Source organism: Typopeltis vanoorti, chromosome 18 (assembly GCF_054136105.1).
Source record: "Typopeltis vanoorti isolate ZY-2024b chromosome 18, IOZ_Tvanoo_1.0, whole genome shotgun sequence".
NCBI classification, from domain to species: Eukaryota; Metazoa; Arthropoda; class Arachnida; order Uropygi; family Thelyphonidae; genus Typopeltis; species Typopeltis vanoorti.
The window spans coordinates 27,516,952-27,534,804 of NC_143566.1; the positions used below are offsets into that span (position 1 = coordinate 27,516,952).

Sequence of the window (17,853 nt, forward strand, 5' to 3'; positions counted from 1 at the left end):
ATCATTCAAGCAAATAGATCTAGCTCTGTGCGCTCAAGATTTTATTATGCCATACGTTTATGCAAAACAGAAGTGTGAGTTAATGTTAATATATCTGTTAGTATGTGTGTGTTTTCTGCAGACAATATAAGATAGAGATCCATCTGGAAGTCTCCAAACTAACATATCTAAAAAATCGCTGACTGTTTTCAATTGAAAACATACTGACTGTTTTCAATTTTTAAAGAAAAAAATATGTAAGAAGGAAAATTTCTAGAAAAGAGGACCTCAAGAAGGAAATAGTGAGCTTATGTGTAGTCTTCATATAAGCTCACAGGACAAAGTACAAAGATTGCAGAAATATAGAGAGATTAGTAGGAGCTGAGAAGAGAAAAAAGCAAAAAGTGTGAGGTAAGAAACAAGATGTATGAATAAACAAAAGAAAGAGAGCAAGGAGAAAAAAAATTTATGGTGATTCTATGATAAGATGTATACTTAACAAAAGCATGAGTAAGCTTGTTTCCCTGGTTTAAAAATTAATAATATAAGTGAAGCTGTTAGGATGCAAAAAAGATAAGGTGAAAGAATTGATTGTTCTGACTGAACTAATGACTTGAAAGATGAAAAACATTGTATGAGAGGAGATATGAAAGAGTTATTGGAAGAAGTGAAAAAGAAGAGTGAGAGGATGAAGATTTTAAGTCTGCCGCCAACCTATGATAGAGACAAATTAAGGATGACAATTATTACAAATTGATGTACAAGTTGTGTAAAAGGAAGAGTGGCCTTCTGTACACAGGCCTATGGGACTGAATCTGATGGAGGAACTTGTACATGGGTGGTCTGAAAAGTTCTCGGCCTCGATCATAAATGGCAACATTATTGGTAAGATTTTTTTTTCTAAGTTGGTAAATCTGCCATAAGCATCCAAGTGAAATTGCAAGTCATTCTATCAAGTAGTTTTTTTTATACATCTGTCGGAAGCCAAAGTGTTGTCTGTATCCTTTGAAATGAATAAAATTGAGTATCGTGTGGTTATGAAATTCTTTGTAAAAGAAGGTTTAATGCCAAAAGAAATTCATTCAAAGTTCATAAAAGTTTATCAGCACTCTTCTTCATTTTCGACAATTAAGAAATGGGATGCCGAGTTTAAACGTGGCCGTACCAGCCTTGAAGATGATCCACATGAAGGACATCCAAAAAGGGTAAACACCACCAAAAATCATTGATCGAGTGCACGATATGATACTGGATGACTGGCGAGTCAAAGTGTGTGAAATTGCTGAAACTATACGCATTTCAAAAGAACGTGTAGGATATATTTTGCATGAAGAATTGTAAATGAAAAAGCTTTGCCCTGCATGGCATCCAAAATGGATGACGTGCAGATCAAAAACGCACTTGCATGAAAATCTCTGAATAGTGGTTGGAGTGTTTTAACAAGAATAAAACTGATTTTGTGCATCGATTTATTACTATGGATGAGATGTGGATTCACCAGTACATGCCAGAATCCAAACAGCAGTCAAAACAGTGGACAGAAACCGGTTGTTCAGCGCCAAAGAAGACAATGTCATGGCATCGGTGTTTTGGGATGCAAAAGGTATTTTGTTTATTAATTATCTTGAAAAGGGTGAAACAATAACTGGGGAATATTATTCCAATCTTTTAATATTTAAGTTAACATCTTTTAACATCAAGATGAAAAAATTCGTGAGAAGACCAGGTTTGCAGAAGAAAGAAATCATCTTTCATCAGGAAAATGCAGTTACCCACAAAGATGTTTTGGCAATGGAAAAATTAAGGGATCTGCACTATAAATTGTTGGAACATCCACCCTATTCTCCAGATTTGGCTCCCTTTGACTTCTGTCTCTTCCCAAAACTAAAAAACTTTGATGCGATTGTAGGTGTAGAGGAGGTGTTTTACAGATTTTACTGAGAACCACTACAGGGACGGAATAATGGTGCTGGAGCATTGCTGGAATAAATGTATTAGTCTTAAGGGAGATTATGTTGAAAAATAAAAATAATTTTGAAATTATAAATTCGTTTTTTCATTGTTAGGCTGAGAACCTTTAAGACCACCCATGTATAATGCTAATGGAATGCACTTAAATGGATTCAAAGTAAATGGATTACAAAGCTCTTTCTAGGTGTCTAGAAAGAGCTTTTTTATTGAGAATGTAAAAGCACAGTCAGGCAAAAAATAACTAAAGCTATTAGGGTAGATACAGGTGAAGGCATGCAATCTATCCGTCAGGCAAATGAGTGAGAATCATCAAAAAATGCAAAATCTAATCCCTCAAGCAACAATGGGGGGGGGGATCAATTTGACGAGTCTTTTCCACTGGTTTTTATTGTAGACTGCATCTTTGTCCAGGTTTTTCTCCTTCGGATCTTTCTCTACATTATCTTTTCACCTCTTCTTTGGTCTCGCTCTTCTTCCTCCTTGTATTTCCATCATCATGATACTCCGTCCATCATTTTCAAATCTGTATATTTTTCCTTTCAATTTCACTGGAACTTTTCTGTCATACAAAATTCCTCTGACATTTCTTTCCAATTCTTCCATCCTTCCTGAATTCTGTTATTGACTTCCCTTTCCACTTCACCTTTACTATCCACTACTAAACCCAGATATTCGAATTTATCTAATTTTTTGATGACCTCTCCTCTCCATTCAGCACCACATCTTTCTCAAGGTCAACATTTTGACCACATACCAGATATTCAATTTTTCTTCAGTTTTGTCTTCTAGTAAAGGTGGTTGAGGCCTAAGGGATGTTACATTTTATATATAGGCATATCAGGAATATGAGGGAGGAGGAGTTTTTGGCATTGGCTAGTCTATGCTTGCCAACAAAAGTTATCGGCATTAGTGAGCCCAAACAATGTTGTTGTTACAGGGATAGAATTGAGGGAGGGGTATATTTTCAGGGAGGAAAGAGCAAAAAGAATGGAAAATGGGAGGGGCGGGGTTTACTGCTGAGAGATGAACTGCAGCCAAAAAGAGAAGTAGACAGGTGGGTGGATGGCAGTTCATTTGAAAAATATCTGATGTGAGAGTGAGGCCAATATAGGACAAAATATACAGTGGTTGCTGCTATAGGCCAAGAGGTTCCAGGGATGATGGGATACATCAGCAAATTAGTATGAGTGAAGGTCAAGTAATTATTATGGGGGGTGACTTCAGCTATGGAGACACAGGCTGGAAGGAGGGGGAAAGATCACATGGCAGGAAGAAAATGGAATTAATACACCTACCAAGAGATAATTTATTGAAGCAACGTGTGGGGGTAGGGGAATGCAAGTGTTGGATCTGGTCACAGGATTAGATCTATCCATAAACAAGGAGGCCACAATGCCTTCAGTTAAGGGAGAGTGGTCTTGACTTGGGAGGTTACAAAATGGAATTTCCAGTTAAGAGGATATATGTTGAACTAAAAGATAGATGATTATAATAAGATTAGGAGACAGCTTGAAACAGTGTGCTGGCATAAGAATTTTCAAGGATGTCAGCAGTGCATTGGAGATAGTCAAGGGATATATGAAAGAAGTAATATCAGACTGTATATCCAAAGTTGAAGGATAAATCAGGTAGCAGTTAGATGGATGAGTAACATTACCAAGCAGAAGCTCTAAAAAAAGAAAATGTTGTGAGGGATATATAAGGAGAAAAGGTATAAGCAAGCTTATGAACAGTACAAGACTCAGTGATGAAAAGTGACCAGCATAGTAAGGAAGGCAAAATCAGATTATGATAAGACATTAGCGAAGCAGATCAAAGGAAATCTCAAATAGTTATTTCATTACGTTGCAAGAAGAAGAATGACTATGGAAGGATAACTTTAATGAGTGTGGATAAAAGTGAACTGACAAAAGCAAATGAAATAAGTGAGTGACCACTTCAATAGGGTCTATCATTCAAGTGAGGAGGATACTGCTGACAGATGTGACAGAAATTGATGTGAAAATAGACTGATGAATTAGATGTCTTTAGGCAGAATTGATTTTCAATGCAAATATGGCTGTAGGATTAGATGAGACATCAACTCAGTGTGCAAAGGAAGTAGCAACAGCTCTGATCAGGCTATTTAATTTAAGTATCATCTCTGCTAAAGTCCCAAAGGAATGGAAGGAGGGCAAAATAGTTCCTCTGCATAGAGCAGACTCTAAGAAGTAGCAAATTATAAGACCAATCAATATTTCAGGAGCAATGGTAAAAACATTGGAAAAGTCAGTCAAAGACAGAATTCAGGAATGGGTAGATAAAGATATAATGCTCTGTGGGGTACAGCATGGCTTTGTTAAGGGTCAGTCATGCCTTAGCAAGTTACTATAATGGAGTAACCACTGAGTTGGATAAAGGGAATAGCTACATGAGAACACAGCTGGATTTTAATATGTATACAAAGGAGCTTGATGAACAGATACGAAAAAGTAGTATGCGGAGAAGCAGAATGCAGGAGAAATGCTCTGTGCTTGGCCAATTACTGTTTAATTTGTACATAAATGATACAGGAAAGAATTCAAAGAGAAATATTCAGTTGTTTGTTGATGATGCAAAACCAGGTAGGGTAACCGTTAATTAAGGCATCACAGACAGCTTGCAGGATGATCTAATTAAACTGATAATATGGACAAAAGATAATGGGTGTCAGTTTAATGTGGAAAAGTTATGCATTTTAGGATAAAAAGATTATAAGCTGTATACGGAAATGTACTCCAGGAAATTGTGGGGGAGGAGGGAGAAGAAAATAGTTTGAAGTTCAAAGGATATATTGCTAAGGATGTCAAAGTAGCTCAAAGGATTACTTGGTTACTGAAGAACTCACTAACAAGATATAAAAGAGATAAGGACATTATCATTCCTCTATAAGATCTTGAGGATTAAGAAGGTAGTGGAGATGATCCACAGGCAAATGACCCAGAAGGTGAGTGATCTGTGGAATGCTGCACACAAAAACAGATTTTAAGTTTGTGGGTGGAAAAAGGTCCATTGATAGGCAAAAAAAAAAGAGGGTGGGGGATATGATAGAATTTGGGTTATAAAAAGAGTTTTGTAAGGTTGACAGAGAGGAAATATTCAGCACTTGGCTAGATGGGGCAGAATAAGAGGTCATACCTGGAAATTAAGTAAGAGTGTGATTAGCAAGGGTATGTGGAGTAGATTTTTTGCTTGGAGAGTGGCAAATGAATGGAATGGGTTATTACCAGTCAGTAGTCAGAGCTTTCTCCATCAATGAATTCAAGGAAAGGTTCAACAGATACTGTGTGTATAGTCGTCAGATTCCATGGAGATGCCTGTGCACTAATAATAATAATGAAGTAAATTTTATTCTAGTATTTAAGTTCACTAAAAATGCATATATGTTGCAACCATGTGGTCAAACAGCAAACACATCATCCATCATCACACATCATGGTGCAGTAAGAGGGAGGGTGGTATGGCAGAGTTTAGCTAATGCTTTTTCTTGATATTTCCTGAAAAAAATGTGCAAGTGCTGGTGAGAGAAGATTCCACATGCAAGTCTTAGTAGTTCAAATCTCAATAATGTTTATTTCCTTCTCCAGTCTGTAAAACCTCACCAATTTTTCCTGACAAACTTCATTAAACAATAATCATCTCAAATTCCCAAATTACTCTTTGGTTCATTTTTAACAGTCAAAAAGTATATGAATTAAAATCTCCTATATTTGAGAGTGGAGAACAATGAGCTCTCCTCCCTCTCTCCCCCCTCTAGCCAATCATTATATGGAGCTCTTTCATCCTGTAGATTTAATGGAGTATTGCCAGCACTAGGAAAGATAAAAAACTATTTTTAATGCTTCCAATATTTTGTCTCAGCCACCGAGATATCTTCAGGAATTACAACTAACAATTGTAAAAGACACAAAGAAAACAATACTGAATAAAACACATACCTATGACTCTAGAGTTTTATCTAGGTGGTGTGCCCTCTATGGGTATTTGCAGGAGGCCCAGGCTGTAAATTAGGATCTCTGAAGATTAACGTTTCCACAAATTTTGGGAAGTTTCTTGCAGCCATATTTGTTTCAGTTTGGCTGATTTCAGAGTGGTGCTACAGATTTCAAAAAGTCTTTCTTAAATCAACTATGATGGGACATGGTGGTTTTCTTCCAGCAGATCATGTGAGTGGTATCAAATACATAGTTTGCAAGACTAGAATGACCATAGTTGTGACTGCAGATATACATTTTGTGTTCATCTAAACAGATGGAGGCTGATCTACCTGTCTGCCCATAGTATGCCAACTTGCAGGAACAAGTTACTTTATATACTCCAGGTAATGAGAGAGAATGGAGCTGATCTTTTGGGTAGAACAGATAAGGGTAGCAAGATTCCAGTAGGACTTAAAAGCTGTGCAGAGGTTGTATTTTTTTTTTTTTTTTTTTTAATGATATGGCTATTTTTTCTGATGTACCTTTAAACTTTAAATATGATCTAACTTTAAATATTACACATATTGGTAAGCTTTGATATTACCTCACTGTTTACTGACATTCCTGAATGTAGGGGATGGTGATGGCATTTCTGAAATCCTTCTGAAGGGATGGCTGCAGATTTTGGCAGAGGGGAATCTGTATGAACTGTAGCCATTGGATAGGAAGGTATTGTGTGTGGTCAATTTCTGTTGAAAGAGAGGTTCCACTGAAACAGATCATAGGCTCTATTGGTTAGAGTTTTAATAATAGCATTGTTGAGAGGGTTGGTGGTGGTGGGAGAGTTTGTGAATGTATCTGTCTATGTGAGTGGGTTTTCTGTATAATGCTCTCAGAAAGTTGTGAAAAGAAACTAGTATTGTCACATTAGGGTAGATAAGAGTAATGCTACTGTCATCCTTAACACCACTGAATATAATCGGAAAATGGATATTATTCTCCAAGATCACTCTACTCACATCCCACTAAATTAAGACCCCACCAAAAATGCAGTTCAAAAACTAAAAAAAAGCCTAAAAGTATCTTCCTGGCCCACTGACATCACAAAAAAACTCAAAACCTTTGGTTTCAGCCCCTACCCTAATATACAGATCACCTAAAATCCACAAATCCAACCCCCCCCCCCCCACCCCCAAAAAAAATAAAACCTATAGTAGATGCCACTGACTCTCCATACTACAAATGGTCAAAACAGCTAGCAAACGCTTTTAATCCTTTCACTGTCATACCACATCTTTTATAAAAATAAAAAAAACTTGTACAGATTTTAAAATGGCAGTAAAAAATCTAACTTGAAATAATACACATATTGGTAAGCTTTGATATCACCTCATTTTTACCAATATTCCTGAATGACACTTAAACACTCTTGAAAAACGTTTTTCCATCTCATATCTTAGCTCTCTTTTCCTTTGCTATCGAATTCTGGATATTTTTCTTGAAGAAACAAAATTTATAAACAGAGGGAACTGCTATGGGTCATCCCTTTCAAACCTTATAGCTGGCTAAGATATGTAGATGATGTGTTCCCTATTTGGCCTCATGGCTCAGACACACTAGACTCCTTCCTCTGTCTCCTCAATAGTATACATCCAAGAATCTAGTTTACGATGGAAAAGGAAAATAACAATAGTTCACCCTTCCTAGACACCTTGGTGACATACCTTCCGAATGGCAACCTCTCCTTCACTGTATACAGAAAAAAACTACTGAACACAGGTAGATAACATTTACAAACTCTCCCACCACCACCCATCTCAACAATATGGCATTATTAAAACTCTAAGCCAATAGAGCCTACAATCTTTGTTCCAGTGGAACATCTCTTTCAATAGAAAGATCCGTTTCTATTGAAAGAGATGTTCCATAAACCAAGAGATATTCCATAGGAAGATGTTCCATACACAACATCTTCCTATCCAATGGCTACAGTTCGATCAAAATTTAAAAAAAATAATCTTCTCAATCTGCAGCCATCCATCCCTTCAGAAGGATTTCAGAAATGCCATCGCCATCCCCTATAATCAGGGTACATCAGAAAAAATAGCCAGGTCATTAAAAAAAAAATAAAACCTCTGCACAGCTTTTAAGCCACACTGGAAACTTGCTATCCTTATTTGTTCTACCAAAGATCAGCTCCATCCTCTCTCAGTCTCTTCCCTTCTCATCCATCCCTTTGATGGGGTTGAGTCTCCTAATGAGAGGTTTATGGAAAATTAATACAGCTGGCTCATCACTCCTCTGCTGCATCCCATAAGGTCATGTATTCATGGCTGTCAATCCATATGTGTTCACAGAGTCAGTTTTCCTGTTCTGAGGGACAAAATAACCCTCTGTATGAGACCAGCTAACTCACTTTTAGTTGAAAAAGACCAGATAAAGTTCCGCATGTCACAGACAGGAAATGAACCCAGGTTTTTCTAACCAAAAGGCTTCATCTATACCGACTGAGCTATGGAGGCTCTATCAGTACCTGGAGTATATAAAATAACCAGTTCCTGCAAGTTGGCATACTATGGGCAAACAGGTAGATCAGCCTTCATCTGTTAAGATGAACACGAAACTTACATCTGTAATCACGACTGTGGTCAATCTGGTCTTATGGACCATGTATTTGATACCACTCACAAAGATCTGCTGGAAGAAAATCACCATGCCCCATCAAAGTCAATTTAACAAAAGCTCTTTTTGGAATCTGCAGCACCACTCAAAAATCAGCCTAACTGAAACAAATACAGCTGCAAGAAACTTCCCAAAATTTAGGAAACATTAATCCTCAGAGATCCTAATTTACAACCTAGGCCTCCTACAAATGCTCATAGTGGGCACAACACCTAGATAGGACTCTAGAGTCACAGCTACATGTTTTATTCAGTATTATGTTGCCTTTTGTGTGTTTTACAATTGTTAGTTGTATGTAATCCCTGAAGATGTCTCATTGACTGAGACCAAATATTGGAAGCACTAAAAAATAGTTCTTAATCTTTCCTAGTACTGTCAATACTCCATTAAACCTCTAACTTGATGTCTGCTCAGAATTTAAGCCTTAACACATGGATATCATATGGAGCATTTTAAAAAACATGCTCTTGATACTGCTATTTTCAAACAATGTATCAAAAATACATTGTTGATGCATTCTCTATTTGGCCACATGGCTCAGACACATTAGACTCCTCCCTCCTCCATCTCAACAGCCAATACCTCAGAATCCAGTTCACTATAGAAAAAGAAAATAATAACAACCTGACTTTTCTAGATACTCTAATCATATGTTCTTCCCAATGTGACTCAAAAAATTTCCTTTCAGAAAACCAAGGAAAGATACATACACAAACTTTCCCATCATTCCTCTCTCGACAATATGGTGTCAAAACCTTTATCAACAGAGCCTGCACTCTGTTCTGCCTATGCTTCCCGTACAGCTGAACTCTCCTTTATTTGCCAGACTTTCTTGTCCAATGGTTACAATATCAAAAAGGTCAACAAATGAATTGGTCCTCACATCCCTCTCAACATGCAGACTATAGTAATACCATCATTGTTTCTTATATCTGAGGAACCTCAGAAGAAATAGCGAGAACTAACTCTAACAAAGTATAATCTTTACAGTGCATTCAAACCTCATCTGAAACTGGCTGCTCACATCCACTCTCCCAAGTATTCTCTACTTCCTCTCTTTCTCTGTTCCAGGTGTTTACAAAGTTCCTTGTTCTTGCAACTTATATTATAGTCAAACTGGGAGATTTTTTTTGTATTTTTTTAGTTTCAGTAAATGAAAAGAAATGAAAAAAAAGATACAAAAAAATTATTAATATATCATTATGCACACAAATCATTATATACATGCATATGAAGTTGCCATGAAAACTTTCAGCATGACTATATATGATCCGTCTTGATAATCACAGATTTTTCTTTAGAAAGAAAAAAAAAATTACTATGTACATGCATTAGACTAGCCTTATCTGTGTTCTAAAACAGGTGGAGTATACAAAGAAAATCTGGATTGCTTCTTTAATGAGACATTCAAGAGACATCTGTAGCAATCAAAGAGATTTTAGGAAACATTAATAAAGAATGAATTTCATAAAATGTAGCTTCAAACAAGAAATGAGACTCAAATGGCATCTACTTCAATTTGAATTTAGATCACAGATCATCTATCATAAGGCTTATCTGAATGCACAGCATCCTGTAAAAATTCAAATGAAAGAAATCAGAAAGTAATGTCTGGACTTCTTGTGGAAATAGTTTTTTTGGAAATTATCTATCCATGAAGAAGTTCATCCTTTACTTCATGTGATTTCTTTTTATAAGGATTTCTCAACTGCACCACAACAGTCAATGGTGATGACACCACCTGGATGGAAAGATCTCTTTGTATCCTGTTTAAGATGCTAGGAACATTTGTAAGGACTTTTCAATTAAGTTAGCTATCCCATACACAGGTGGCATGGTTTTACCTATTGGAATCTTAAAGATATTTTTTCCTTGCAAAACAGTCAAACCAGACAGAGAATACATGCAGTGGTAAACACTATAGATGGAATCAAGATTAATAATCTAATCATTGCTAAAATTAGGTTCATAAAAATCAAAGCTGTTTTGCCATGGTAGATCACAGTGAGCTTAATACAATCAGGATTGGACTCACTATGATGAACTTATCATGGTACCAACAGAACAGTTTAGTATACTGAAATGCTTGCGATAGCAAATTTCCTTTAGAAAAATAGTGATACAGTGAGGTCTTGGCCAAAGCTTCTTAGAAGTTCATAAAGTGAATGAGTGAGTTCACTATAATGGTTCTTATTATAGTAAGAAGACCTTCTGCATATAAAAAAAGATGGCATGGGCAATTTATAAACCATACTGTGCATCCAAATAACCATTTGCTGGGACAACCACAAAGAATTTGAACCTGTAGCTCTTCAGTAAGTGTTTATTAAATACACAGTACTCTTTAGAAATTCTCCATAATGAAGAAATTCTCCATTCTTGCAGTAGGCGCCATATAAAGACACATTATAAAAGATTTGTGCAGCACAACTGCACAAAATAACAGACATAATTTTTAACAGACGACATTTTTAACAATATCCATACTACAATGTTATTTCAGATAGTTTCTTCTCTAGACCGCATTTATTTATTTTAAAATGTGCTGTGCATGAAATTTAATATACAGTTCTTAATTTGCTGTCCTAATTAAAATTGAATAGCATCTCTCCTCCCCAAACCAACAAACAGCCTGTAGATTCAAATCTTATAATGGCACAGTTGTTGATGAAAGTCTTTAGGGTCGTAAACATCTGTAGGTTGGTGTATGATCACCATCCTGCTTATTATATGCCCCAAGTGATTTGAATAAAGTTCCATGTTTGGTCTCTCTAGTGCAGAATTCCAGGATCTTGACCTTCAGCCTGTCCACAATATTAAATGTATTGTAGATTACCAACCTTTTATTTGGCAGGAGTGACAAAAAAATTTTATGCTGGAACTTCAACTATATAAACGTAGACAAATTTCAGATAAAACATGCAAATAAATACTTCAGTTACGATTGAAAAAAATGTGGAAAGCTGTGCTACTGAATGCCTTATTTCTAATTTTAAAAAACCTCAGTCAACTGCATATTTAAAAGTTTATATAGTTATATATTTATAACCATTAATAAATGAGAGGGGAAAATGAAGAAATCAAAGTGACAAAGCAAAGTAAAGTCTGCATCAGAAGTAAATATTTACAAATTTGTGTACTAGACAACTGCTCTAAAAGCAAATAATACAACTTAAAAAAAAAAAAAAAGTGTTGTATAAGGAGAAATGTGCAAGAGTGCAAAGTTGTAATACCTCATTGTACTGCTTTCCCTGGACAGCAGGAAACAAATTTGTAATAGAGAAAACAAATTCATATTGTTATTTTAGAACCATATGCTTATTCATTTAACCATAAACTATGTGGAATGACTGTTCTTTTAAATTAACTGCTTAGTTAAAATAATATAATTTAACACTTTTACTTGAAACATTTTAAAAATATACTTAAAATTTAATTATGCTTTAGGTTTATTTTAGAAACTTTTTTAAAATGCACATTTCATGCATGCTGATCAATTAAAAGATTCTTAGTAATTTAAAGACTTTGAAACATGATTATGAAAAAAAATTATATTTAACAAAGGAAAATAATTATTTTCACCTATTCAATAAAACAGTATCCCAATGAATAATATATTGCTAGCAAATATGCAAATTATTTATTACCTTTTTAAAATGCTGCAGAGTATCTGAACTTCTCTCACACATTTCAGTGATTAATATAACACCCGTTATTAAAACACCTACAGAAAGCAATTCATAAAGTATTTTTGTGACAACTATCATTATGATAATATAATAATGAAATTCATATGATAATGATGAAATGCAATAGTTTACTATCTAATAGTCAAAGTGTCAACAAACTTAACTGAAAGCAACCTGAAGATTATCAATATTCTGAAGATTTCTTAAAACTAAACTGAAAATTTCATCACCACTGTGTAACACTTTATAACTTTTTCATTTTTTTTAATTCCAAAAAACAGTACTAAAGAAATATAAATATTTATTATATTAAAAAAAAATTACTGAAGTACTAATTTCTCTGTCTGAGCTAAGCCATGTTGATCTCCTACTTGAACAGCATGTAATATATGCCCAAACTAAGAATCTCAAGATCCTTTAGTGTGTGTAGACTATAAATTAGACCAACAAAATTAATTTTTGTTTTTTGTAATACACATTTAATCACTCAGTCTGAGACACAGAAACAGAAACCTGGGGCAACTGTGATCTCTGCAGTAGAGATCCCAAATCATTTCACCCTTCACATGTGCACAGCACTTAATGGGCTATAGATTCCTAAACTTTTGTGGGGAATTGACAAAGATTAAAAAAAAAAGTGCTCTCTAAAGACAAACTGCATACTACTTAGCATTCTATACAGAAAACTGAAAATCAATGGAAACTGATTACTAAAACACAATGTTGAGGAATTATTTAATATATTAAAGAGAAATAAAGAAGGGGAAAAAAACTAGATATGAAAAGAATAGGCTATAGGGAGAAAAAGTCAAATAGAGACAGACAAGAGAGAAGGAAAAAAAGAGCTAAACTAGACATCTCAGTGAAAAAGAAATACAAAAATATTAATAAAATAAAACAAATGAGTAAACAGATGAAAGATTAATAAAGATGATAGCAAGAATTTGTAGTTTGAGTACGTATTATAAATGAAAATGAGACAGCAACTATAAATGATGTATCATCTATACAAACTATTAATTTTCCATATACAAACTATCATATTCATCTACCCAAAAACATGGAAGCAAGCTTTTATTCAACCTGTACCAACAAAGTGAGACAGAAGTCAGCCATTAAACTAGCATCCCATTGTTCTCACCTCAGTACTTTATAAGATAGAGAAGGTAATCAACCACCACTTCTTTACTACCTGGAGACCCATCATCCATAATCACCAATTTCGATTCTGCCTTTCTCATTCTATAGCAGAACTTCTCTAAATTTACTAATCTTTAGACACAAGCCATAAAAACATCTTGGGAAATCCATGTGGCTGCTGTGATTTTTCAAAGGCATTTAATTGTCTAGTATCAAGGCCTTCTCAATAAATTACCATTTTATGGTCTCCCCTTCGTTTCTCCAGTGATTGAAACTTCAAGATCCTCCATAACCAATGTCTTAAACATGCATGGAACTTCTCATCATTCTCAAGTGGGGTGAAAACAGTGAATTCAATGCTATTTAAACATAGTCCTCAGAAAAGATCCTACCCCACTCCCTCTAACTTTTGATAATGTTCTGAAAAATCATTCTCCCTTCTTAAACTAAAAAAAAAAAAAAATCCCCCAATTTCTCTCCTGCTCAACTTCTAATACTTAGCAGGTCTCAAATCTGACCAACCCTAAAACATTGTTCTCACATTTGGGGTGGTGCACCCAAAACCTCCCTAAGAATTCTTAACTTGGATACAGTAGAGCAGTGTTTCTCAAAGTGGGGTACCCGGAAATTTTCGGCTATGCATCATTAATACATGGAATCATATTATATGCAATTAGAGACAACTGGGATAAAAACAGCCCTAACTAATGAATCACATCTCCCCTCCAACAGACACTGCTGTATAGATTCAAGCAAAACCATATGTTGCACGTGTTAAAACTAAGAAATATATAGTGAATGTGTTTCAGATATTATGGAATTCAATTGAAGAGAATTAGCATTTCAAGTCAATTGTTGAAATGCTAATCTGTCTTTGGTTCGCGCGATCTTTTGTTAATACTGCACCAATCATATGCACTTCTTCATAGCTGCCCTACGTATCTCAAGTATTGTAAATTACTGGTAATTTTTGCTTGAAATAATGGGAAAGAAGATGAAGCTATTTGGGTAGATGACTTTGACGATGCACCAAACTGTTCTCGATGCCTACAGTAGCAATAGCGAGCAGGAGCTTCTTTATAAGTCACACCACTTGCAGTTTTTTTGCTAGAAACTTTAGTTTATGAAAAGCCTCACATATATCTTGCACCACGATTTTTTAGCTTTAATTTTGGGAAAAAAAGTGCGAGTTATATTCGAGTAAATAAGGTAATTTTTTTAGCTTTCAAATTCTTAAGTATGGATCATAGGTTAAAGATTGGATTTATAAAACCCACAAAAGAGAGCAATATAGCAAATACGAGTAGCTGCAAGTAACAAGAAAATGTTGATATTGCATCTGGATCAAATGAAATTGATAAGGGTGTGTCGTCTGACATCTCTAGAAAACCAACTAGGAACCAACTATGATATGAATTACTTGAAATGTAGATGTACATGGATGGGAAATGAAGAGGAACCTATTCCAAATTTTGTTCTATTAAAAATAAATCATATTTTTTGTTTACATGAACATATAAATTCAAATAAAATACACATTTACAATGAAATATACTTTATTTACTTATTTGATAAGGAGGTACTTGGTAACAATGAAAATTTAAGGGGTATGCGGATATCTGAAGTTTGAGAAACACTGCAGTAGAGGATAATCCACCTAAGCTTTTAATGTTAGATGGCCCTAACCTTAAAACACGGTTCTTAAAGGTTGTGATTTAAGAACCGTGTTTTATGATTCATAACTTTTGAGGTTGTGATGATTCATAACTTTTGAGGATATTAAGAATGATAACACACAAAAAGAGAGAGAGAGAAACTTAAGAATTGTTCAACCAATTCCTTCAAAAATGGCCATTCCAGAAAGTTATTAAACAAAAAGTCATTCTCTGATAAACCAACTTGTACATAACTAGAAATTAATTACAAGAGCACCATTTCTTTATCATACATGTGTGGAACATAAAGCAGACAGTGCATCTCATAAGAACAGATAATGCCTGAACAACCTTTAAACCACCTTGCAAAACTACCTACTTTCCGCCTAAAGATTATGTTCAATATAAGAAATAACCTTGAGTATAAAGCAGGGGTCAGGAACCTTTTTGAACCAAAGAGCCATTCCACCAAAAAAATTAATTAAAACAAAATATTGTGAGCTGCAACTTCAATTCGATTTTTCCTGGTGACTAAAAGTTGCAGTTAGTTCAAACTTAGGTAAATTTGTTTTTAATTCAGTACTTCCAGATATCAAATACCACTTGAATGTTTGCATATAAATTTTTTATATGTTCAATAAATAAAACAACATTAAGTTTGATTAAGTTTTTAATCGCAAAACATGTTTAAGTAAGTATAATATATCGCAAAAAAAGTTAGAATTTGTATTGCAAAAAGAATTAGTCCGAACAAAAATACAATATTATGTATTTTAATAGATATTTGATTATTTTAATTTAAAATTCACTAATGAGACTTTTGATTTTGCATCTTCTCAGCCAATTTACTTAAATCTGGATTGTATGTTGTGCACTTTAATAGTAATTCGGCTTTCAAACTTTCATCAGTCAATTTGTTCCTATACTTATTTTTAATGTGATTCATTGAAGAGAACAATTGTTTGCAATATGTTGAACCAAAAAGAGTCAAAACCCCCAAAGCAAGTCCCCTGGCATTTGAATAATTAGTTGGGAAAGAAGTCCAACATTTAAATATAATTTCCGGTGGTGTTTTTCATAGTTTCCTCGTTTTCTGCAATTTGTGCTACCATTTCCTGAAGTTTTTGTACCCAGGTGCTTTTATTCTGAATTTCCAGAAGCTCCATTTGTAGTTCTGCAATTGATATTCCGGGAAAAGCTTCAATATCTATTAATTTTAAATTGCAATTTAACGGATGTAATATAAATTTCATCATCTCCCGATGTTTTTTAAAATTCTGAAATATGCTTGTAAATGAATCTAAAATTACAGTAATCATTTCAGTGAATATTTTGCAATCAACTTTTTCTTGATTTAAATTTAATCTATAATTTCTTAGATTTTCAAAATATATAAATTTTTCTTTGGTAACATCTTCGAAAAACACTCTTAGTTTCAGTTCAAAGGTAAGAACTTCCTCTAGTAATTGTAAGGCTGTATTTTCCTTCCCTTGCAACTTCAAATTTAGCTTATTAAAATGTTCTGTCATATCACAAGCAAAAATTTTGTATCCATTCGGGAATACTGAGAAGTTTCACATGATTTATGTTATAATTTTTAGTGGTTAAGAAAACTATTACTTCTTTTAAGCACTGAAAAAAAAAAGTTTTAATGCTTTTCCTCTTGATAACCATCATACAGATGTCATATGTCAAAATGTCTGTGATTCAACACCTGAAATCGGATGAAATTGATCATTGGCACAACAACATCCATCACTCTTTTTAGTTGTGGTAATAATCCCAAAGAATTTGCAACTAAAGCTTCTTGATGCAAAATGCAATGAAATGAAATAACTCCATGTGGAATATGAGTGGAGAATAACTTAACCCCTTATTTTTCGCGATCATAGAAGGCATGCCATCGGTCACAATGCATACTATATTGTTAATATTTATATTTTTATTCTGTAAACTTGTTAGGTTTTCTGAAATATCTTGACCTTATTTTTCATATCCTTAAATAGAATTTCAGAGACATTATACATGAAATTTTTTAGAAATTCACCATCGGTAAACGGTTTTCCCACTTATGCTATTTCAAGGGATAACAAAAAACTTGCTTCAGTAGTATTCGACGAAGATTTTGTCCAAATTGACAAATTTCTTTGCTGAAGCAAAGTTTTATTTTCTAATTCTTCAATAGCTTTTTTTTCTATTAAGACCTCAGGATATTTTTTACTGAAGTCTAAATGGTTTCCTCGAAAATGTCATTTGACATTATTTGATTTGTTATTTTGAAGTCGTAGATGGCAAATAAAACATTGCGAATTTCCATTTACTTCTATAAATGCAAATTTCTCTATCCACATTTTATTGAATCCTCTGTTTTTTTTCAATTATTTTTCTTGAACTCATATTAGGAGGGTTATTATCACAAATTTACCTGCAAGTAAAAACACAAATTCAACATGAAAAGTAATTTGTGCAAAACATTACCTGACACTAAATTAAACACCAGTTTAGTACCACAATAAATAAGTTAACTAACAGAATATTTATTTTGACAGCTAAAATCTGTATGTATCTAAAAACCGTGATGTTTGATAGGACAGCTGATCAATTAAGCCAAATTTTCACAGTGGTGCTAGTTACTAAGGCAGGGTTAACATTTAGCGCTATTTCAAATGTAACGTAGTTGTCAGGTTGTTCATGTCATAAAATTTCATGCGTAACGCACGTCACATGCATAGTATCTAGTGCCACGAACAGGCCGTATCAAAAAACAATATTTGGTTGTTTGTATTAATTATTAAGTTTTAT

General features: G+C 34.3%; 1 protein-coding gene across 1 annotated transcript in view; it reads right to left on the reverse strand.

Annotated features, from left to right (window-relative positions):
- Positions 1 to 17,853, reverse strand: part of LOC150096566 (AP-1 complex subunit gamma-1-like) — a 449,674-nt gene that overhangs the window by 324,876 nt on the left and 106,945 nt on the right. Inside the window, exon 6 of the mRNA XM_090408538.1 lies at positions 12,215 to 12,291. Coding sequence (XP_090264664.1) covers positions 12,215 to 12,291 — 77 coding nt within the window. The remainder of the gene's footprint in view (positions 1 to 12,214; positions 12,292 to 17,853) is intronic.